Genomic DNA, 25,055 nt, shown 5'->3' with positions numbered 1-25,055 from the left:
ATGTTCAAACTCCCACCCCCAACCAACCCCACTGCCCCGACCTACCCTCACCCTCACCCCGACCAACCCTCACCTCGCCCTCAACCCGACCCACCCTCACCCCGACCTACCCTCACCCTCACCCCGACCAACCCTCACCTCGCCCTCAACCCGACCTACCCTCACCCCACCCTACCCTCACCCTCACCCCGACCCACCCTCACCTCACCCTCAACCCTACCCACCCTCACCCCGACCTACCCTCACCCTCACCCCGACCAACCCTCACCTCGCCCTCAACCCGACCCACCCTCACCCCACCCTACCCTCACCCTCACTCCGACCCACCCTCACTCCGACCCTACCCTCACCCTCACCCCGACCCACCCTCACCCCACCCTACCCTCACCCTCACCCCGACCCACCCACACCCCACCCTACCCTCACCCTCACCCCGAACCACCCACACCCCACCCTACCCTCACCCTCACCCCACCCCACCCTCACCCTCACCCCGACCAACCCACACCCCACCCTACCCTCACCCTCACCCCACACCACCCTACCCTCACCCTCACCCCACACCACCCTACCCTCACCCCGACCAAACATCATCTCGCCCTCAACCCGACCTACCCTCATCCTCACCCCGACCCACCCTCACCCCACCCTACCCTCACCCTCACCCCGACCCACCCTCACCCCATCCGACCCACCCTCACCCCACCCTACCCTCACCCTCACCCCGACCCACCCACACCCCACCCTACCCTCACCCTCACCCCACCCTACCCTCACCCCGACCCACTCTCACCCCACCATAACCTCACCCTCACCCCGACCCACCCTCACCCCACCCTACCCTCACCCCGACCCACCCAAATGTCACAACCAAAACAAATACTTAAAACTACCGTACAGACATTTTATTCCAAATCATTCTGGACCATTTCCTGTGCGGTAATTGCAATTCTGCCACAATGTAAAGAGCAGCTGATGTGCTCAAATGATGTAGAAAACTGAAAATCAACAACACCACAAAACGACGGAGATATGAGTTTTATTTGGACAGTGATTTTATGGGAGTAGAGAATCGCCTGTTTCCAAATCCAGATGGTTTAGTTTTGTATACTGTTGAAGTTTTTTTTAATTAATTCATTCATTCATTTTGGTAACTGCCTCATCCATTTCAGGGTCACCATGCGTACAAAGCCCGATTTCTCACACTCACCCAGTCACACACACACACTCACAGCTGTGGACAGTTTCACACACTCACCCAGTCACTCAAACACTCACACCTGTGGACAGTGTCACACACTCACCCTGTCACACACACACACTTACACCCGTGGACAGTGTCAAACACTCACCCATTCACTCAAACACTCACACCTGTGGACAGTTTCACACACTCACCCAGTAATTCACACACTCACACCTGTGTACAGTTTCACACACTCACCCAGTCCACCCACACACTCACACCTGTGGACAGTTTCACACACTCACCCAGTCCCTCACACACTCACACCTGTGGACAGTTTCACACACTCACCCAGTCACTCACACACTCACCCAGTCACTCACACACTCACACCTGTGGACAGTTTCACACACTCACCCAGTCCCTCACACACTCACACCTGTGGACAGTTTCACACACTCACCCAGTCACTCCCACACTCACACCTGTGGACAGTGTCACACACTCACCCAGTCACTCCCACACTCACACCTGTGGACAGTGTCACACACTCACCCAGTCACTCACACACTCACACCTGTGGACAGTTTCACACACTCACCCAGTCACTCACACACTCACACCTGAGGACAGTTTCACACACTCACCCAGTCACTCACACACTCACACTTGTGGACAGTGTCACACACTCACCCAGTCACTCACACACTCACACCGGTGGACAGTGTCACACACTCACCCAGTCACTCACACACTCACACCTGTGGACAGTTTCACACACTCACCCAGTCACTCAAACACTCACACCTGGGGACAGTTTCACACACTCACACCTGTGGACAGTGTCACACAGTCACCCAGTCACTCACACACTCACAGCTGTGGACAGTGTTACACACTCACCCAGTCACTCACACACTCACACCTGTGGACAGTCTTACACACTCACCCTGTCACTCACACACTCACACCTGTGGACAGTCTTACACACTCACCCTGTCACTCACAAACTGACACCTGTGGACAGTGTCATACACTCACCCAGTCACTCACACACTCACACCTGTGGACAGATTCACACACTCACACCTGTGGACATATTCACACACTCACCCAGTCACTCACATACTCACACCTTTGGACAGATTCACACACTCACCCAGTCACTCACACACTCACACCTGTGGACAGTTTCACACACTCACCCAGTCACACACACACTCACACCTGTGGACAGATTCACACACTCACCCAGTCACTCACACACTCACACCTGTGGACAGTCTCACACACTCACCCAGTCACTCACACACTCACACCTGTGGACAGATTCACACACTCACCCATTCACTCACACACTCACACCTGTGGACAGATTCACACACTCACCCAGTCACTCACACACTCACACCTGTGGACAGTTTCACACACTCACCCAGTCACTCACACACTCACACCTGTGGACAGTTTCACACACTCACCCAGTCACTCACACACTCACACCTGTGGACAGTTTCACACACTCACCCAGTCACTCACACACTCACACCTGTGGACAGTCTCACACACTCACCCAGTCACTCACACTCTCACACCTGTGGACAGTTTCACACACTCACCCAGTCACTCACACACTCACCCAGTCACTCACACACTCACACCTGTGGACAGTTTCACACACTCACCCAGTCACTCACACACTCACACCTGTGGACAGTTTCACACACTCACCCAGTCACTCACACACTCACACCTGTGGACAGATTCACACACTCACTCAGTCACTCACACACTCACACCTGTGGACAGTTTCACACACTCACCCAGTCACTCACACACTCACACCTGTGGACAGTTTAACACACTCACCCAGTCACTCACACACTCATCTGTGGACAGTGTCACACACTCACCCAGTCACTCACATACTCACACCTGTGGACAGTTTCACACACTCACCCAGTCCCTCACACACTCACACCTGTGGACAGTTTCACACACTCACCCAGTCACTCACACACTCACACCTGTGGACAGTTTCACACACTCACCCAGTCCCTCACACACTCACACCTGTGGACAGTTTCACTCTCTCATTCAGTCACATATTTACACCTGTGGACAACCTATGTGTTTGCACTTCAAGAGGAAAGTGAAGCACCTGAAGGAAACCCACGCAGACACAGGGAGAACACACCCTACCCCTCACGGACAGGGACCCGAAGTGGGGGTCAAACCCAGACACCCTGGAGGTATGCACCTAAGAGAATTATAGCCATTTAAATTAATTCTTTCTCAGTAAGCGTGGTGCTTGCAGAAGTTCATGTGTACATCCGCCAGTTTAATACATTCATAATGCTGTTTCTGAAAAATATGAAGTAGCGTTACAGCATTAACTAATGATACATACATGATTAGCACCCGATTAGTTCATAATCAGCCTTTTTCTTCAGTCATTATCCCTCATGTTATGGCTGTGCCCCAATTCTTCACTTCACTAGGCAGTATATATCCTGTATTAACCTTAAAAGTGTTGCTATGACAACACATGTCAAATATCCACACTGCGTAGTGCACAGCGTAGGTCATAAATGAACAGTTTCTGCATGAAAATAATGACTTTTATGTTTTCTTCTCTTCTCTTGTAAGGGTGTAGGGCAGTGTTTCTATTTGAGACAGAATCCAAACATAGTTCCCGACGTGAGAAGCTCTTCATTTTTCTCATTGGGAAAATGATCATTACTTTACTCAAAAATCTACTGTTTCAAAGAATGCACTGTGGATTTTTAGTTCACTCAACTTTCACACTTGTTACTATTCTACATACTGCACAAAAAAAGTGTTAGAATGAAGTGTTAAAGTGTGTAATTGGGACACAGCCTATGAAGCAGTCCCTGTGTTGACCTAGTTGCCTGGATGTGATAGAGGTTCTGTGCTAAACCTAGTGTCCGAGGTTAAACGTGGCCACTACCTTGTGGAGGGGGACCCACTCTTTGGGGCATGTGCTGGTTCATTCATGGGACGACACAGTGTAGTGTCTCCTTTTGGACTAAAGTGTGTCACATTCTTTCACGCCCCTGCGGCTCGATTACGTCCCCCGGCAGTGGCTGACGAGCTGTGGACAGTAGCCATTTTGAAGCTTTAAATTTCTGTCACTTCTGTGATCCGTTGTCTTAGTCCAAAGCCCATGCTCCAAAGGATTCGGCCAGCGATCTGGACCTTCAGCTCCGGCAAAAATGAAGGGATCATGTATTTGAGGCATTTAATCTCTCACACGCTGAGCGTACCGGGCAATTTCCTGCCGAGCGAACCGGGTGACCATGGAAACGAGGAGATCCTGGCGTATTGAATATGTGCGGCTAAAATAGACTTCTACTGGAGCATAATAAAAACAGATGAGGGGAATGCGGAGAATGGCCGTGGAGCAATATCCACACTTTAGCTGTTTACGAGGAGCCGGTGATCTACACTGTGTCAAGCACTGGAAAGAGAATCGAATTCCATGACCGTGATGTGGCTCTCCGCCTTGGAAAATAAAAAAATAAAACAAAACGGGAGCGTGTTCCTCATCCATCTACTTCACCCTCCGCCTGCGTACAGTCAGCTGAGCTGCTGAAGAGCCAGAGGTAAAGCAGGGATTAGTGCAGAGTCCCGATGAGTGATAAGAGGAGGTCAGTAAGGGGCAGAGAGGCCAGGCCACAGAGAGATTTATGGCCCTCGAAGGTAGAAAAGGGGGCAACAGACTTCACACGTTCCAACACAGACATTAATCTATACATGCTCCGCCTACAAATACCACCTGCGCCATGGGGACAAAGAGAAATGAACGAGAGAGAGAGAGAGAGAGAGAGGACAAATGGATGAGAGTGAGGGAGAGAGAATAAAAAATAAAGAGGATGAGAAAATAGGAAATGAACAAGAGAGAGAAAAGTATAAAGAGAGAGAGGGACAAGTAAGTAAGAGAGTGAGAGAAATTCAGTGAGGGAAGAAAGGAAAGGAAAGAGAGTGAGAGGAGAGGAAATGTAAAAGAGAGGGAGAGGGAGAAGAGAGAGAGGTGAGGAAAGGAGAGAGAGAGAGAGAGAGAGAGAGAGAGAGAGAGAGGACAAATGGATGAGAGTGAGGGAGAGAATTAAAAAGAAAGAGGATGAGAAAATAGGAGATAGAGAAATTAATGAGAGAGAGAGCGAGAGAGAGAGAGAGAGAGAGAGAGAGAGAGAGCATATGGAGTGAGAGAGAAATGAATGACAAAAAAGAGCAGAAGAGAACGATGAAGAGAAAGCAAGACAGGATGACAGAGAATTAGGAGTGAGAGAGAAATGAGAAAGAGAAAAGGGAGAGAGAAATGGATGATGGAGATGAGATAGTGAGGAAAAAAAGACAAGCATGAGGCAAGAGAGTCAAATGAGAGAGAGACAGAGAAAATTAAGAGAGAAAGAAAAGTAAGAGAGAGAGAGAAAAGTAAAAAAGAGAAGTAAAAAGGGAAAGAGAGAGAAAAGTAAAAAAGAAAGAGAGAGAAAAGTAAAAAGAGAGAGGGGACAAGTATGTAAGAGAGAGAGAAATTCAGAGAGGGAAGAAAGGAAAAAGAAAGAGAGGAGGAAATGAAAATGAGGGAGAGGGAGAAGAGAGAGGGGTGAGGAAAGATGAGAGAGAGAGAGAGAGAGAGGACAAATGGATGAGAGTGAGGGAGAAAATTAAAAAGAAAGAGGATGAGGAAATAGGAGATAGAGAAATGAATGAGAGAGAGAAAGAGAGAGAGAGAGAGCATATGGACTGAGAGAGAAATGAATGACAGAAAAAGAGCGAAAGAGAACGATGAAGAAAAAGCAAGACAGGATGACAGAGAATTACGAGTGAGAGAGAAATGAAAAAGGGAAAAGGGAGAGAGAAATGATGAGGGAGATGAGATGGAGAGGAAAAAAAACAGGCATGAGGCAAGAGAGTCAAATCAGAGAGAGACAGAGTGAGAGAGAAAAGTAAAACGAGAGAGAGAGAAGTAAAACGAGAGAGAGAAAAGTAAAAAGAGAGAGAGGGACAAGTAAGTAAGAGAGTGAGAGAAATACAGAGAGGGAAGAAAGGAAAGAGAGAGAGAGGAGAGGAAATGAAAAAGAGAGGGAGAGGGAGAAGAGAAAGAGGTGAGGAAAGGAGAGAGAGAGAGAGAGACCCATCCCTCTATATCTGATGTCTCGTTGTGTATTCGTGTGGCTCTGAGCAAAACTCACTGTGTGTGTGTGTGTGTGTGTGTGTGTGTCAGTCACACTTTAGTGAAAACCCCACTAAGGTCCACCACAAGCAGCGGGACGCTGTAATGTCCCCCAGAGGACAGGAGATAAGTTACACATAATTCTATCAAAACTCCCATGGGCCAAATGTTTTTGGACACCCTTCCAACCCTGGGGGGGTCCCTCTGAGACGACAGAGGGGGGCAGGGCAGGAGAAGCTGGCAGTGTCCAGTGCTTCTGTATTTGTGAATGAGGTTGGGTCTGTTCAGTGTGTTTGTTCCTTTGGGCCTGCGTTCCATTCCGGAACGAAACAAATCTCGGACAAAAGCTACGCTTTCCAGTATAATTACATCCCGAGGATTGCCCCCACACTCAGAGTGGCTGTAATTACATCGTGGCTTGGACGTGGCCCTGGCCGCGCTGCGATGGTGAATTCCCGCTGATAACGGCGCACGGCGGACGGGCGGAGTCACACGTCTTTAATTTGCCCTGAAAGATTTAATTTTAGATTGAGAGTTCAGGTGGCTGGAGCTTCCGTGTCGAGTCCCGGGGGATTGGGACTCTGTGGGAGAGACCTATTTAAAGGTGGAGGTCTCGTGGGGCTGGGGTGAGGGGTGGGGGGTGAAGGTGGGGGTGAGGGGCTACAATGAGGATTTATACTCCCTTTGGAAAGGCAGCTTTGATCCCAGTCGACTCTGTGCTGAGTCTGTGCTGCGGAGTTGTGTTATTGACTGATGACCTGAGAGAGAGAGAGAGAGAGAGAGAGAGAGAGAGAGAGAGAGGGTGAGTGAGAGAGAGAGAGAGAGGTATAATAGAGGGGGTGAGAGAGAGCTAAGCAAGTATAGGAGAGAGAGAGAGAGAGAGAGAGAGAGAGAGAGAGAGAGAGAGAGAGAGAGAGAGAGAGAGAGAGGGTGAGTGTGAGAGAGAGAGAGAGAGGTATAATAGAGGGGGTGAGAGAGAGCTAAGCAAGTATAGGAGAGAGAGAGAGAGAGAGAGAGAGAGAGAGAGAGAGGGAGGGTGTGAGAGAGAGGTATAGTAGAGTAGTAAAGAGAGAGAGGGAGAGAGAGAGAGAGGCATAGTAAAGGGTGTGAGAGAGAGCTAGACAGAGGTATAGTAGAGAGAGTGAGAGAGGTAGAGAGAGAAAGAGAGAGAGTGAGAGAGAGAGTGGGAGAGGTAGAGAGAGAGAGGGAGAGGGAGGTATAGTAAAGGGTGTGAGAGAGTGCTAGACAGAGGTATAGGAGAGAGAGAGAGGGAGGTATAGTAGAGAGAGTGAGAGAGGTAGAGAGAGAGAGAGTGAGAGAGGTAGAGAGAGAGGGAGAGGAAGGTATAGTAAAGGGAGTGAGAGAGAGCGAGAGGTTGAGAGAGAGAGGTAGAGGAAGGTATAGTACTGAGAGTGAGAGGTAGAGAGAGGTATAGTAAAGAGAGAGAGAGAGAGAGGTGTAGTAGAGTGAGCGAGAGACAGACTCCTTAGATGTCCCCCTATACCTGCTGAACAGTGGAGACGGACCCTGGACGGTGGGAGTGCGTCTCTGACAGCACTAGAGCGGTCCACCGCGGTCCGGTCGCTCCGGCGCTCTGACTAATTACAGTTACGCAATTACTGTGTTTGTTGTGGTGGAATTAGTGTTTCCAAGGCGATGTTCTGCACACAGCACACACACTGCATGGTAATAAGGCGGATGGAGCTGTCAGTGGGCCGCCTGTGTTGGTCCAGCTGGGGCTAATGACCATTACACACTTCCACTTAACACACGGCTGGCTTCACCAGCGCGCCGGCTTCGCCCGCCTCTCACACAACACTCTTTAACCCTTACAACCCTCCACCCAGATCCACAGAGATCACCGCCGCGTCTCCCTATGTGTGTCCAGCCGACCTTACATAATCACGGGATGCAGTTATATAATCATTTACATAATGAAGTACACTTGTTTACACTCTGTCCACAGGTCTTGAGCTTAGAAGTGACAGAGAGAAGTCAAACTAGAAGGCGTCTAAGAATGATCATGGATCGTACAGACGTAGGGACGACTACAACATTGGCTCAGATCTCCTTCCAGTCACTGGTCACTAAGCAACAAAGGTAGAACACAACGACCCCCCCTTAGGATGTGTCTAATGAAAAGTAAATCTCTTAATCAACTGAACGCAGACTTTTTTTGACTCATCTTCAGTGCATCTGCTCTCCATGACCAGTCCGGCTGAGACATCAGAGAGGTCTTCCAGTGTGAATCTACCCATGTGATTCATCCTGGAGTATTACTACGCCGGTGTGTGGAGGAGTGGGTTTGCTGTGACTTGGCTGCTGTCTCTCTCCTGTGAAGCTCTCTGTTGATTTCTTTTTCAGAAAGAGACATGATGGAGGTCACTGAAGCCCACTCAGTCTTGGCCTCGTCTCATTAGCACTGTTAGAAACAAAGGTGCTACGAAGGGTTTGTGATCGATGTCGTAGAAGAACCAAGTTTGGTTCCATACAGAACCATGTTTGTTTAAAAACCATCACTGGATCCTAAGGTTCTTTACCCATTTACACGTATCAGTAGAAACAGTTCTTTACGGAACCAAAAGTGGTTCTTCTATGACATCACCCTTTGTTAGACCTTTGTAAGCATCCGTTATTAAGAGTCTTGTCTTGGGCTCAGGGACCAATGAGTTTTCTTTGTGGGCGGGGCTTTACACTCTGTCAGTTTAGTTCAATGTCGACTGTAAAGAAACTAAGAGAATAAGAAACACATTTCACCCCACAGACACTAATGTCTGTCCCCTGGTGGATAAGGGGGACAGTATAATGACAGCGTTGTCTGAGGAGTTGCTCAAAGTGGGTTAAATTGTGGGTTAATCAGACTTTTAATGCCACATTTTCTTCACATTGGCTCCAACTTGATTTTCAGATTAGACAAAGTCCCTAAACTATTACATAAGACAAACACATAGTTTATTGACGGAGACTGCTAAGAGATTGAGACATATGGCGAAATTCTAATTTGCCAAGCATTACATATATACATTACACTTCAAGGAAAGTTGGCTAAATAAATAAAAATAGAAACGGCACTAGAAACATCTCCATCATTTGCTTCCAAACGTTGGCTTAGTGTGACTAAGATAATAATGAATACAGGGAGAGCACACCAAACTCACCCCAGGACCCTGGAGCTGTGTGGCAGTGGCACTACCTGCTGGGCCACCCTCAGTATGAATCATAAGGAATGTTAAATGAAGTACAATATCATATTTTTCCCTCCTTTTTGTTCTTTTTATTTTTATAAGGAATTTTGATCTGGTCTTGTCTCAGTCTCTGTCACTGCTGGGCTTAGTCTTGCCTCAGTCCTGATTTTGACTGGATGTGTCGGACTCAGCTCTTTTGACTATGACACTAGCCCTGACTCAAGCAAACAACACAAACAGCGGCACGATGTGTCACAAGCTGGGTTTCAATCCAAAAATTCATGTGTGTTGCCATTGTAATCAGACGCACATCAAGTTTAGAAAACAAAACATGCAATTTCTCAACTAGAGCCTGTTAAATTTTCTGCACTGTATGGACCAATCAGAATGCAGTGGTTGCAGCTGAAGGCCAAAAAAATGTCGGAACAGCTCGACTTGTACAGAGCAGGAAACAAAAGCTTAAAAACAATACGGTGACCAATGCAGAGGTTAAAGATAATATATATTTTCTAATGAGAAGAACAACATGCACATATCACCCTCAGACTCCTCTACTGACCTACAAAAGTGCATCTGTTTATTTATTTTTTATTATTTGTGCAAAAACAAATACAACAAAAAAGCAGAGTACAGTCAAGCAGAGTAGACACCATGCAGTGGAAAAGTGCCATAAACAACAAAGGATACAGACGAACCTCAGCAGGCAGCATTTTATACAAACACTCAATTCAGACATAACTCACTGCCTTCCTCCCTCAGAAGACTGCCTCAGTAGGCACAGTGGGTCACTACAGCAGTTCTGCTATGAAGCAAAGACTTGTTTATTCAACCTCAATATGTAAAAGCATGCAAGGAGTCATATAAGTGCATCTGTTCATCTTGACCAGTCAGAGTAGTCTTGAATCTACCCCCATGATTCATACCCGTGTATAACTGGCGCAGTGTATGGGGGAGTCGGGTTGCCATGGATTAGCTGCTAGCTAATTTCTCCTGTGTCACGCATTACACACTAAGTGAAAGTAAGAAAGTCAGGCTTATTTTCAATGAGTCAGTGTGGGAATGATCAGACGGCACGGAGAGGGAAATGAGAGGGGTTTGAAAGTGAAATCATTAGCACAGCTTCATGTGGCTGAGACAGGCATCTCTTAAAAGATTCCTGCTGGAGCTACTTTGAAGTGGGGTGCTGTGAATCCATTCACCCCGAGCATGGAGTCCCAAATGTGTGTGGTTTCCTGGTTTCTTTTATGGGTGAGGATAGTCTTACAGTAAGTGAAGACTTAGTGGTAATACATAAGCGACAGTGAGCCAGGTGCAAACGGAGTTCGGTTGTTTCGGGTTAATGCGAAGGCGAAGGCGTGTGTCGGATAATAATCGGCTGTTTGTTCAGCTCCATACACTGACACGGGTGGAAGACACTGACGTAAACAACAGGTAGTACGCCGTTCCACAGTTCAAACGGAGACAGAAACAGACACTAATGTGACACGTACGGCTGCTCCGGAGTGGGAGGCACCGCTGTTAGAGCTGTATTGTTTTCTCCATAAGTGCCTCCGGCACACAGTGAATGTACTGTATATGTGTCACTCTGCACTTCAGAGGAAACTCTTCACAGAAAGTATACACTAATGCTGTTTTGACACCGTGTCAAAGTGTGTGTGAGTGTGTGTTGATATATACTTTTACAGTGCATTAGCATTGGTAGAAACTATAGAAAAACTTGTATTGTCTTCCCTCATTTCACTGGGGTGTACCTCAAGGATACATCCTTGGCACCCTTAAGCTTGGAACATAACTGGACCATATACTATAGTCCATCTGTGGCTTTGCATATAATATTTATCACTTTTTCATGTTCTTAAACAGTCAGGACTAGAGATGGGTATTATTGCCAACCAAAAATCTTTCACTGGAACCGTGTAAATTATTTTGATTGCTTTTTATATAAGGTAAACAAGACTATGTTCTTGGGTTCATACGATCTCATTCGTTCATTTACAGTGATATCATGGGCATAGGCGCCTGACAGAGTGTTGTATGATTAGCTGTTTCTGTTGGTGGTGCTAATTGGAACTAGAAAGAAACATTTCTCATTGTTATTGAATAAAAATGTATTGTGAAACAAATCGAGAGCATTCTATTGCTCGGCACTACCAGGTATGATTTGGGGGGTGGATTATTCCCAGTGATACACTGACGTGGTGGTGGTGTGTTAGTGTGTGTTGCGCTGGTGTAGAGTGGATCAGACACAGCAGTGCTGCTGGAGTTTTTAAACCCTGCGTCCACCCTCTGTCCACTCTGTGAGACACTCCTCCCTCGTTGGTCCACCTTGTAGATGTAAAGTCAGAAACAGTAGCTCATCTGTAGCTGCACAGTTTGGGTATTTTCTAGTCCTCACTCAGTGGATACAGGACGCCGTCGGCTGGATGTTTTTGTTTGGTGGACTGTTGTTAGTGGACCATTCCTGTGCTGTTAGTAGTGAGATAAGGGTCTACACTGTTAGAAATGAAAGAAATGGAGCAGGTTTGTTTTCACCACACTTTCACATGAATGCGGAACGTGAGTCAAACATCAGTGAGTCTTGCCTGAGGGTTTTATTCTCCTCTAGCCACTGGGTAAAGTGACCTTTGGTGAGGTCTGCACAAAATCACAGTGTGTCCAGCAATACCAAAAAAGCCTCATGCATCTTTTATGCAGCGATAGACAACATGGTATCACACAGAAAGCTCGGACTCTACATGCTGGTATGGATCTCTGTGCACAACTTTAAGGGGTCATCCTCAAATTCCCAGAAGTGATGTCCAGTGTGGTTTGAGAACAGGCTACAGAAACAAGACTTCTCTTTCAGTGGCCAGTGTGTAGTGTCTGTTGTGTGTGGACTGCGGTTGGTACCCTGCAGTGGAGATCTGTCTGATGATCTGATGTGATCTGAGTGCCACCCTTGCGCGCTAATTGCAGCAGTGGGATGTGTGTATTATCAGGATAAAGCTGAGCCCAGAGGCAGCGCTGCCCTTTCCTTATCCCACTGATCCTGATTACCAGAGAATATCTTCTTCACAGAGAGGCTGATGTGTCTTACAATTGGCGTCAGGTTGTGAGTGCTGGCAAATCAAGCCGATTGGACTTGCAAGGCTTTCCTAAAAGGCTTGTTTAGATTAACCCTTACCAAGTGGTGCTAGGTAGCTTCATACCCCTCTTGCACCCATGGGCATTGTAACCTTGGGCAAATGTGGTCCAAAATATCACATTCTATTGGTCAGTGGTGTTCTGTGGAGAATATATGAGCAAATTCGAGTCAGCAGTAGCAGCTGAAATTATTAATTCAAATGAATATCTCATTATTACATGTAATAAGTATGTCATAAATGATATATTACATTGTGATTGTATTGTAATAGTGTCACAAATATATAAAAGCTTGCTTTTCCATCTGTAATCATTCATATATCATCCTCATATCATCATTTGTCGTCACTATTGACTACAATAATTACATATGGATGTACCAGTGGTCACTGAATAATAAGTTGCAGGGCATACCTAGAGTTTAAAAGGTTCCTATAGAGTTAAGGACTCATGGAGTAAACACAGTTTACACCTAGCAGCAGAGAATTTCTTGGTTTTCCCAGATACTTTCTGCTAACGTTGGTTAAATACAGGGTAATGCATGCCTCCACTCAGTCTATAGGAAGAGGGTCAGGATTCAGGGGTCAGTCACCCATCACTGGAGCAGAGCACATGGGTATTAAGTGCTTTGCTGAAGGCCAGGGCTGTGTTAAGTAGGTGTTTATCATGCAGTGGGTAGGCAGCAAGCTGCTGACTCATTCCTCAACACATACTGGGCCGTGATTGGCTGGTTCAAGCCCGGCAGGGCTCCAATAAAGGCCTCTAACCGGCACAAGGCATCAGGGAACGACGCTGTCAGTTCTCCAAAATAAAAGCTCCACTTACAGCTGCTTTGATAAGCCCACCTCCGCGATCAGCCCACAGCAGGCAGGTAAAGACACGGCGCAATGGAAAGGGACTTCAAAGGGGCCGTTCATGTAAATCAAACCTTAAACAAAGAGTCCTTTCTGCTCCTCGCTCAGTGGCCCCGATAACTCAGCGCCACCGCGGTTCCCTCTTTGAACTTTGCAGCTCTGATTGCAGCCGAGTGGATTTAGCAGACGGCGACAGGAGCGATTAGCCGGGCCCTGCTAACACTCCCAGATCCTCGAAAAAGGGCTGTCACCACATTAGTCCTCTCCTCTCTTCTCTGAAACAAGCGAAGAAAGTGCAGGTTTTAAACTTTCTATCCTCACACAGTCATCAGCCTTCACCTACATGCACCTACATGACCATACAGGTGCGCTTTGTAGTTCTACACTTACAGACTGTGGTCCGGCTTTATTTACCCCCCATCACACTGTTCTTCAATGGCCAGCACACCCTACTTATAATAAAGTATTCAGAGCAACAGATGGAGTAGAGTCTGCGAGTGTAGAGGTAAAAGTGCACCTATGCATCACTCCAATGCATCTCCCCAACAAAGCCTGTAGATCCTCATTACAACACGATGTTAACCTGGTCTCAACCTCAATTTGTACGTACTAACTTCACTAAAACTGCATTCTCAGAGTTTATACAGCGTGTACTAAATATAGTTAAGACTTTGCCTGTGTAAATGTGAACATATGATGCATAGTTCTACAGAAGTGCCCCACGCCGTTGTGAGTGTTTACACTTGTGCATTAGTGTTTCTGACTCACTCTGTAATTACACTGTCCAACCACTAGGGCTGACTCTCCAATACCTTCCTCTACAGTAGATTTATAAATCTGTGAATCTGTGAAATCTTTACCCTCCCGTGCTCCTGCTCCGTGTAGTGAGTTGGTCCTCAGGTGTATTTTTCCCTTGTTCCACCTTTTATTCTTTCCATGACGTCCAAACCAATGTCTGAGAAATCGACGATTGCTTTGAATGGTCTCTGTAGTGTGGAGAAGAAAAGTTTATATTTCTGGACTTGCTTGATCATAAGCCTGATCCAGCTTCGTTTGAATGTGGCCCGATCACAGCTTTTGTGGTCTGTGTTGTCACAATACTTACACTGTAAAAATTACTGTAAATTTACAGTGTATTTTTGACAGTAAGGTACTGTTATTCATTTTTACAGTATTCTACTGTTAATTTACAGTAAGTAGTGTACTGGTGACCCTGTGAAGGACTGGCGCCCCCTCCAGGGTCTATTCCCGCCTTGCGCCCAATGATTCCAGGTAGGCTCTGGACCCACCGCGACCCTGAACTGGATAAGGGTTACATTAAATGTACAGTATTTTTACTGTTATTTTAAAGTGTGCTGGCGTGTACATAATATACGGACATTTATTTACAGTGCAGTTACATTTCTGGGAAGGTGGGTGTCAGGCCATGGCGTAGGGTAAGACATGGGGCTGCTTATGGTGTAGTTTATATGCAGAGGCATAAATTGGCCTTAACCCTGACCCTAACACTCACCATAACCCTAAACCTAATCTCCAGGAGGTCAGAAGCTGTAGGGCTGTCTCCGGTGTAACGTTCCCTTTACAGCACTGTTTCTGTTTCTGTTTTCAGGTTCATCACTGACAGTTTGTTAGGATTTAGTGAAACAGTGCCTCCAGTGGTCAGGGGCTATCTTAGTGATTGTAAAATTGCTACCAGTCATAAGTAAAAATAAGGTTGAAATGTTAGGAATATTGTTGATGATTTTTTGAAGGTGACGGTGAAGGCAGCAAATATTTCCTCTGAGACATGTGAAGCACGGATTCAGCACACTTGGAGGAGAGCACTAACCGTTCAGTAGTCTCATGTTAACTAACAGACGCCCACAAAGGCTAGCAGGGTGCTGAGTGAACGATGGAGGGAAGAAGGCCAGTTGTGCACTACCAGATATCTGACAGAAAGGGTCATGACACTCAGAGGCCCATCATAGTGACCTTTTGACATTCTGACCACAGAAAAACACCGTCCAGCAGCTCAGGGGATGAACAATGTATGGTGAATAAATGCACAGAGAGAGAGAGAGAGAGAAGAGAGAGAGAGAGAGAGAGAGAGAGAGAGAGAGAGAGAGAGAGAGAGAGAGAGAGAGAGAGACATTAAATTCCCTTGGTGGCAGATCATTTGTCTTTGGCTTCTGCTCCTCCTCCCACGTTCATGGCTTTAAGGGACATCACTGTCAGGAATACAGAGTGTGATCAGTAAACAGTCTGAACAGCAGCAGTGTTCTCTCTAACAGCGATGATGGAGGTGGTGGTAATTGAATACTGTGAAGAACTGCACAGAAGCAGATTTGGGGAGAGATTTCATTTAGTTTGTTTGTTTGTTTATTATTATTTACTTTATTCCTCCACTTTCATCTACAGTGCATTGTTTACCAGAAAGGGGACGTGTGCTGTACCTGGCTGTAATTGGCCCTCTAGGGAGCAAGTACATTATTTGAATTCTCATGAATGGAGGGTTTCATGGTGTTTAGATGCATTGTTTTGTGTTTGTCACTGTGCAGGATGAGGATAAGTGGAGATAGAACAAAACTGATACAAATTCTGTGACAGGAGCAGCACAGTTATTCATAACACTTATACAAAGGTAGTCATTTGTAGTTATTTGTAGTGATTTTGAAAATCAAGTGAGCTCCCATTCACTGGTGGTGCTGTTTCAATAAGTCAGTGCAAAGTTTAGTGTGATGGTTAGGGTTAGAGTAACGGAAACTATGGCTAAAAGTATTTGTTGATTACGCATTTTGTGCAAAATAAAAAAAAAACTACACAAAGACAAAATATAAACAATTGAAGACAAGAACTATGTCAAAATATTTTGCACTTTTCTATGTCTATGAATAAATACTAAATGATAATGTGAATGACAGATAAATAACCCCTTATTTCTGATATGAAAACAGAAAATCACATGGGACAATTAACAGGAAATGCTCTAAATTATTGCTGTTGTCAGGACAACAAGAATAGTGAAGAGGAGTCGACTCCCAAAGAACTGTCTGGGAGCCACTCTTATCAACGGATGGCCAGTAGATTCATAGAGTTGAAACTTTTGGAGGCGTTCCTTCTGCAGAGCACTTTAAACTTAAAATGTTACTGTTCAGTACAATTTAAATTAATTTAAATAAAAAGGGTCATATTCCTTACATAATTTTGGAGATATTATTTATTATTTATATATTATTTATTATAAATTATTTATATATTTGGAGATATATAAATATTTTTATGTAATATAACTTTTAAACTATAACCTTTTTTTAAAAACTAGATAAATGTTAAAAAAGGATACAGCATTTTTTAAATTATTATTATTTACTGGACTAAAATAAGACTAAATCGAATACATATATTTATCAGAAATCGAAATCTGCATTCACACTCGTTTTTTTTTCTGAGATTTTTTTTGTGTGTTATATTCCATTAATTTCAAGGAGATTTGCCAAAACATGGGCAAGTAAATCCCACTTGCAGAGTTTCAAGTCGAGTTCAACTTTGGTGCTTTGCCTTTGTGACCCTCCAACATGTTCTGTCCTGTCTGAGCCAACACAGAGGAAGGACAGAACGTTGTAGTTTCAAAACTGGAGATATTTGGAGCTCACAAAACTCTTCTCTGAGAGCTTCTCGCTGTCAGCGCTGCTGCTAGAGGACCAGTGCTCTTCAAATGTGGAACTGTTGATGTGGTCCATTTCTGGACCCGCTCGTAGCCACGCCCGTGTCATGAAGAGAAGCACAGGGAGAACACACCAACTCCTCACAGACAGTCACCCGGAGGAAACCCATGCAGACACAGGGAGAACACACCACACTCCTCACAGACAGTCACCCGGAGGAAACCCACGCAGACACAGGGAGAACACACCACACTCCTCACAGACAGTCACCCGGAGGAAACCCATGCAGACACAGGGAGAACACACCACACTCCTCACAGACAGTCACCTGGAGGAAACCCACGCAGACACAGGGAGAACACACCAACTCCTCACAGACAGTCACCCGGAGCGGGAATCGAACCCACAACCTCCAGGTCCCTGGAGCTGTGTGACACTACCTGCTGCGCCACCGTGCCGCCCAAGCTGTACAATATTTTCACCAAAAATATTTGGACACTGGCTCGTCCAACATTTCAATTGAAATGAAGGTGATCAGTACACGCTGTAAAAAAAAAAAATCTGTAAATTTTACAGTAAACTACTGCCAGCACACACGCCAGTACACTACCTTACATTAACAGAATAAATACTGTAAATTAAATTTACAGTTTGATACTGTATTATTTTATTACGTATTATATTATGACCGTATTCCCTTGACTACTGTAAGTTTTACAAGTAATAATTACTCATAGCTTAATAAGTTTATGACATTCTATTTACAAGTAACACCATGTGATTAAGTAACTACTATGTAATTACATTGTAAAATAGTGACCGAAATGGCAAGTATTCTTTGAGTAATTTACAGAAATTCTCAGAAATTATGTCATGTATTGGTTACATTATATAAGCTACTGGAAGAAATACTGAGAGTTTCTAATTGCAACTATCAATGGTAGTATTATACTGTTACTAGTACTGTAATTACACATTTTTAAAATAAACGCTTGGTATTTCTAGTGTGTCCAGCTGGCGCACAAAGCCAGTTAAGTCTTGTACTGTTGTCAATGCACTGCTCCATCCACATATCTAATGGCTGACTGGTCACATGTCGGTACAGCTGTACATATGTTTCAGGGTAATGTGCTATTAATAGCATTTGGGGGGAACGTTGCAGCTGTGTGATGTCGAGTGCCATGGGCATCACTTTGGTCCCCAACCACTGCCTTCTGAAACATCACTGCATCTCAGCTCCATGGAGATATAAAACACCAAACATTCAAGTACATGAAATAACAAAACTAGACCTGCAGTTTACACTGTTCAGCTCTGTGTTTGATTCAAAATAACAAACCAAATCAAACCAGTAAGTTGCTGTTGTTCACCGAGTGTGTATGGGATTACACGTCAGCCTGTTTTCAGTGTGAATTTAACTAAAATAAACCACACTTTGGAGTGGTCACGGTGTGCCTGGATGAAGATGTTTGTTTTGATTCTTGAAAACTTGACCCTAATCTAAACCCTAAACCTTTAACCTAATCCCTAACCTTAATCCTGATCCATAAACCTAACCAAAACCCTGACCTTACCCATAACTATAACTTAACCCCAGTCATAACCATAATCTCCACAAGCTGCAGGATCGTCACCTGTGTAAAGTTCTCCTACAACGGTTTACAGCACAATTTATGGATTTCTTATTATGTTCTACATAACAATCAGGCTGAATGGGAGCTCACCAAACAATAATAACCAACATATTTATCTTGGTATATCTTGGCTGCTATTATTATTAATATTATCTGCACTAATTACTGGTGATATTCTCAAACTTGGAAAATGCTACTGCAAGATCTTGTGGCTGAATGTAATCAAATCCTCAAAGCAGTGAGCCAACGTAGTGTACAGCCCTCCCAGAAGAGAATAGAGGCTGTTACTGCAGCAAATAGAAGAATCTATCTGTTGAACTTGTTAAAGATATTTTCTGGTCTTAATAAAACAAACAAACAAACAAACAAATAAGCGTGGTCCCTGACTCCTGGCTTGTTCTGTAGAGTATGCAGCAGCACAGGGAGACTCTTGCTGCCTCTTGTTCTAGAGGCCGGAAGCCAGTAAAGCCGAAGAGCAGTAATCTGTGTGATCTAAAGTTCAGTGTGATTATCTTGTTTACTCTCTTAGCAGAGCGACATCCCGCCGCTTCTTCAGACACAGGTTGCTGATCTCTTTTATTAAACGCAGGAAAGCCGTCTCTCCCACTCCAACATGCAATGGTGTGTGTACAAATCTTTTCAGGAATGAAATGGGATTTTCCTTCAAGGCCTCGGTGTGGGCGTTACGCTCAGAGGGACGGATTATTCTTCTGAATAACTTCAGATCCTGAAGTCCTGAGTCGATCTGCTGTCTAAGTGCTGGCTCTGTTATCGGTCGATAACAAGTTTGATCCAGAGTGATGCCACAGCCATCCGTAGCCAGGCCTTGCTCCCTCATCCCTCAGTCGACCCAAGAGTCTGTTAACCAATAGGACAAGGTTGGCATAGTGCAAACAATCCCAGTTCAGTCAGGAAGGCTTCTATCAGACACGGTGGACTGGTTCACGCCAGTTATACTGACTCAAGTTCAACTCCATCTGTAGCTCCACCAACAACACCGACCTCCTGATTTACTGACAGCAAAATACCATAACACACTGTCGTTTAAGAAAACAAGGCTATGTTAAAATGTAAAACGTGTTTTGCAAAATTACAGCAATTGTTTACAGGGCAATTCATGTTCTCCTCCAAGTGTGTTGAACTCTGATGACCCCGCTTTGACGGCAAGCCATTGTTGGCTTCACAAATTCTGGAGTAAGCTTATACTGCCTTTAGTCTTCCAGTGTCACATTATCTTTGTTATTTTAGGAGGCCTAGCAAGTGGGTGGAACAAGATAAGGCTAAAATCAGGTACAAATCCCAGAATCATAAAAGGGAAGCAAACAAATCCAATAATATAATGTAGGACGACTGGCTATAGTGTCTATGCTTTGCTTTGTCATCATCCCCTACCTTCACCTGGCAGAGAAAAAAGAAACAGATGAAAGTCGCACAACAAAACACCCACTCTTTTTGATATGTAAATCAATGAGACGACTGAAAGATGGAGCAACTTTTTAATTTGACAACAACACCACCTTACTTCATCTCGCCATGCAGGTTTCAAAGCAAAACGTTTGGACTGGATAAAAAAAAAAGAAGAGCTGCAGCCGCTGGTTCTCCGCACCTTCCTTCCGTAATCGTGACTTTCTAGATCCTCTTACTATGCAAATCTGGGTTCATGCAATCATCCGAGAAGTAGCACTCAGATTTCCTTCAGGTCTCACCGCTCAGGTCTTTACAGCCGTCTGCCATAGCAAATAACAAATGCCAAGACATGAAGACCCCCTGCCACCTGTCCAGAGAGGGAGCTAGCACTGGACTCACCCCTTGGAAAAAAGTACGTGATTACCCAGCACAAGCACTGTCAGACACCAGGGGTGTCAAGGTACAGTGCGTTTATTTACTGTTCTGCCCATTCTGGCACCACTCCTGATCAGTTATTTCCAGTAATGCACAACCAACATAATCCAAAAGGTGAAGAGGCATCAGTGTCCTCTACTTGAAAGAGGAGAGACCCCTATAATCCTCAAGCTAAACAAGCAAATGTTAAATGTCCTGTTACTACCTCTCACAATTAGTGTATGTGGCTATTTTAAGATGCAAACTGCCCAAAACTGTTCCCTCCAGGGTGTGTCGCCGTCTTGTGCCCAGTGATTCTGGGTAGCCTCTGGACCCACCGTGACCCTGATTTTGATGAGTGGTTACAGACAATGAATGAATGAATGATTCAAAGAAATTTCTAATCTTTCAAAGTTTGGATTCTTCATAATTTGCAGTTACTCTACAAGCTTCTGTCCACTGGACGTGTCGAGTCACTACGTCCACTAGAACTGTTCTTTTCTCTGTTATTATTTGTTACATATTTAGAGTTACAAAACAGTGCATTACATTCGCTTCTCCAGAAAGATCGGGAAATATTTATAAACTTTGATTATTCATTCATTAATTGATCATCTGTAAGCGCTTATCCAGTTCATGGTCGTGGTGGGTCCAGAGCCTACCTGGAATCATTGGGCGCAAGGTGGGAATACACCCTGGAGGGGGCGCCAGTCCTTCACAGGGCAACACAGAAACACACACACATTCAATCACACCTACGGACACTTTTGAGTCGCCAATCCACCTGCAACGTGTGTTTTTGGACTGTGGGAGGAAACCGGAGCACCCGGAGGAAACCCACATGGACACGGGGAGAACACACCAACTCCTAACTTTGATTATAAAACTGTAAAATTAAACAATATAATATAATCTCTGTGATGGAGTGGGGTGTATGAAATCAACAGAATTCTTCTGAGCGTATACTATTTACAAAACAATCTTTTAGAAAAATATGGACCCTGAGACCAGTCTTTGAAACTTTATCAGTGAATGAGAGAGATTGGTCCTCCCTGAGGAATCTGGACAATGAAATTTGGGGGTGAATATAAGGCTTTAAAAGACTTTAAAAATCCAGAAGTGTTGCACTTACAGTGGCCATCAGTCACCTAATGGATATTAGTCCAGCAGCTCATTTTCTGGACGCTGTGCTGAGATGAGCAAAGTTGGCTCAGCCCTGAACTCATATTACCCTGAGAAACATCCAGCACAGACCCTTGGAAAAGTGCCACAGACCTCTTTAGTTTTTGTTCTGATGGAGGTAAATCCAGAGATCTGACTCCTCCTACTGGTTCAGGCTCAGGTCTCCAAGGGTTTCAGCAGATAACAGGTTTTCCATCAACACAGAGATCCTTATTGTGTGCAAATGAATGAGGGCATGGTACAGTTAACTTATCTGATCACATGAACTCTGCAGTGACAGTTAAATGATGAGAGAGTGAGTTAAATGATGCCTTTCCCCTCGGTTTACTAGGTGTAGTCAAGAGCACCTCTGTTGGGTCTATGACTATAAGATATAAGACTATGGCTGGCTGACAACGCTCTAAAAAATAAAGCATCAGGGCAACAAGGAAAGATAAGGGAGCTTTTTGTATAAATGTTGAGTTATGCCAACTGTCTTTAATCCATATTCATGGGTGGTTTACATAATTAATTAAATATTAAATTTTAATATAATACATTATATTTGCAACTGGCGTCCCCTCCAGGGTGTATTCCCGCCTTGCGCCCGATGATTCCAGGTAGGCTCTGGACCCCCCGCGACCCTAAATTGGATAAGCGGTTACAGATAATGGATGGATGGACATTATATTTGCATTCGACTGTCGTTCTGTGTCTGCAGCACCTCCTCTCCTATTTAAAAACTAAAACAGTGTATGAACTCAGAGTTTGGAACCTGGATCAGACCGACATGTATAACTGTGCTCAGGTGGTCTAAGGTCATTTGGTGATTGGTGTTTTTTTTGTCATTACAAAACACTTCCAAATGTCATGAATGCAGCTGCAATTTCAAAATTATCCTTAATATCGTGCTCCTGGAGCAGCTGTGGAAGAGGGATCGGGACCAAATTGCTTCCGGTTCAATCCAGGATCAAACGTCTTTAACAGCTGTTTCTATGGACACCAAATTTTTTCACAACTGTTTCTGTGGACACCAAACTCGTTCACAGCTGTTTCTATGGACAACAAATTTCTTCACAAATGTTTCTATGAAAATCAAATGTTTTCACAGCTGTTTCTAAGGAGACCAAATGTATTCACGGCTGTTTCCATGGACAACTACCTTCTTCACAACTGTTTCTATGGACACCAGACTTATTCACAACTGTTTCCATGGACAACCACCTTCTTCACAACTGTTTCTATGTACACCAGACTTATTCACACTTGTTTCTATGGACAACAATTTTCTTCACAACTGTTTCTATGGAAATCAAATGTCTTCACAGTTGTTTCTATGGACACCAAACTTATTCAAAACGGTTTCTGTGTAGAACATACTTTTTCACAAATGTTTCTTTGGACAGCAAACTTCTTCACAATTGTTTTTAAGGACACCCAACTTCTTAACAGCTGTTTCTGTGGACTCCTTCAGGTTCTATGGAAAATGTATTTCTTCACAGCTCTTTCTATGGACAACAAACTTCTTAATAGCTGTTTCTATGGACACCAAACTTATTCGCAAGTGTTTCTATGGACACCAAACTCCTTCACAGCTGTTTCTATGGAAACCAAACTTCTTCGCAAAAGTTTCTATGGAAAATACATTTCTTCACAGCTGTTTCTATGGACAAAAAACTTTCTATGGACACCGAAATTCTTCACAGCTATGCACACAACTAAACACAGAGAGTGTCCCTGGGTGGTGATTAAACCCAAGACCACGAGCCAATGAAGCCGAGTGGTAGCGACAGTTCACTGTTGCCCTACAAACAATAGCAAAGTGTTGTCTCTTGTTTTCCATGATTTCCTGCATTTATAACATTCATAAGTTTTGGTTTCTCACTGTTCCTCTTTCTGTTCCCGTCTCCCAGGTTCAAACTCTCTTCTTCCCAATGCTCAATCATAGATCATCCCTGGCTGAAGCTATCTGCTGGTGATTAGTCTCTCATTAACTGCAATGACCTTCCCTAGAAACAGGACTCAGCACATCCCACACTGGAACATGATTCATGGAAGTGACTTGATTCAAAAATGGGTGATATTTTCACCAATTATATTCCTCTTCATTACATCCCCATGGTTATTTCTTTCTGTTTGTTTACTGTAGACATTAATTGGGGATGGGTTTCTTTTTACTGTGTTTGTTGTGGTGAAATTCATATTGTTAGTAATAACTATGTATAGTTACATATTAACAACAGTGTAACTACATACCTGTGTAGCAAACTGAGATTGTCTAACATAATTACACGAGTGCTTGTGTTTATTGCAGTGATGACATGTTTCCAGTCACAGAGGAGGGGGACTGTGGGATGGATGTTAAAATTGTAGTGTGGAGGGTACGGATGAGGAAATGTGGGTTCACTCAGCAAGGAGTAGGCAGGACTCAAAATAACTCTTTCCGTGAGACTTTATTTAAACGAAGCACACGTGATGATGGCACAACAAGAGAGGTACCCGAAGAGAAATGAAAAGAAAAGAAAAATAAATGAAAAGAAAATAAAAAGAGCACGTTGGAACTAAACAGACAAAGTTTGTCCATACTGCAGTTCCCTCTACCTTTACCTGGCTACTGCAGCCAAATCCCCCTCCTTTTAGGAACTTAGCCCCACCCCTCTCTTAATTGGACTAACCCAACTCTAGCAAAGGGGTAAGAAGGTTGCTCCCAGGAAGATATTAATTCCCTTCAATACGACCATCAACAGATATCCCCCGCACATCTCATTCCAGCTTCACTGGTAAGTGTTTATCTATGTACATAGTTTTAATAGTTTTACTCATTTGCTTTTTCCCTTGCACAGGTTCCTGAATCCAGCTCTTCCCTCCCCCTCTCTATACCTCACCGTGGGCCCTTCGGTTAGCACAAAGAGAGACAGGAAATTCGCTGCCATTCCCCTAGGACCGGAACTGAAACAAGGTAAGCAATGATACTAATATACATTCCTTAATGTATATTCCAGTCTTGGTGATGGGTCCAATTCACTGACCTCATCACACACCCCCCCCCTCACACTATTCACTCCTCAGAGTGACGTGAAAGGAAGTCAGCTGTAATGTTCTGAGCACCTTTCCGGTACCGCACCTGAAATTTAAAAGGCTGAAGTGACAAATACCATCTCGTAATCCTCGCGTTACTGTCTTTCATCCTGTACATCCACTGTAACGCCCTATGGTCCGTCTCAAGTATGAAGTTAGCACCTAACAG

The 25,055-nt window shown here is 44.6% G+C and overlaps 1 protein-coding gene across 1 annotated transcript; it reads left to right on the top strand.

Moving 5' to 3' along the window:
- Window positions 1–24,778, top strand: LOC136694929 (uncharacterized). The gene is made up of 2 exons (XM_066668758.1): window positions 1–863; window positions 24,652–24,778. The coding sequence occupies exons 1-2, from the start codon at window positions 1–3 to the stop codon at window positions 24,776–24,778; spliced, it is 990 nt and encodes a 329-aa protein (XP_066524855.1).
- Window positions 24,779–25,055: the final 277 nt, after the last annotated feature.

This window comes from Hoplias malabaricus, chromosome 4 (assembly GCF_029633855.1).
Source record: "Hoplias malabaricus isolate fHopMal1 chromosome 4, fHopMal1.hap1, whole genome shotgun sequence".
In the NCBI taxonomy this organism is placed as follows: domain Eukaryota; kingdom Metazoa; phylum Chordata; class Actinopteri; order Characiformes; family Erythrinidae; genus Hoplias; species Hoplias malabaricus.
This window is presented reverse-complemented; position numbering and strand designations above follow the sequence as displayed.

Bases quoted from the DNA above. Each gene is read 5' to 3' on its own strand.
- LOC136694929 (XM_066668758.1), top strand. From the start codon at position 1: ATGTTCAAACTCCCACCCCCAACCAACCCCACTGCCCCGACCTACCCT. The intron at 864-24,651 runs GTCACAACCAAA...TCCCTTGCACAG, and splicing joins TCACCCCGACCCACCCAAAT to GTTCCTGAATCCAGCTCTTC.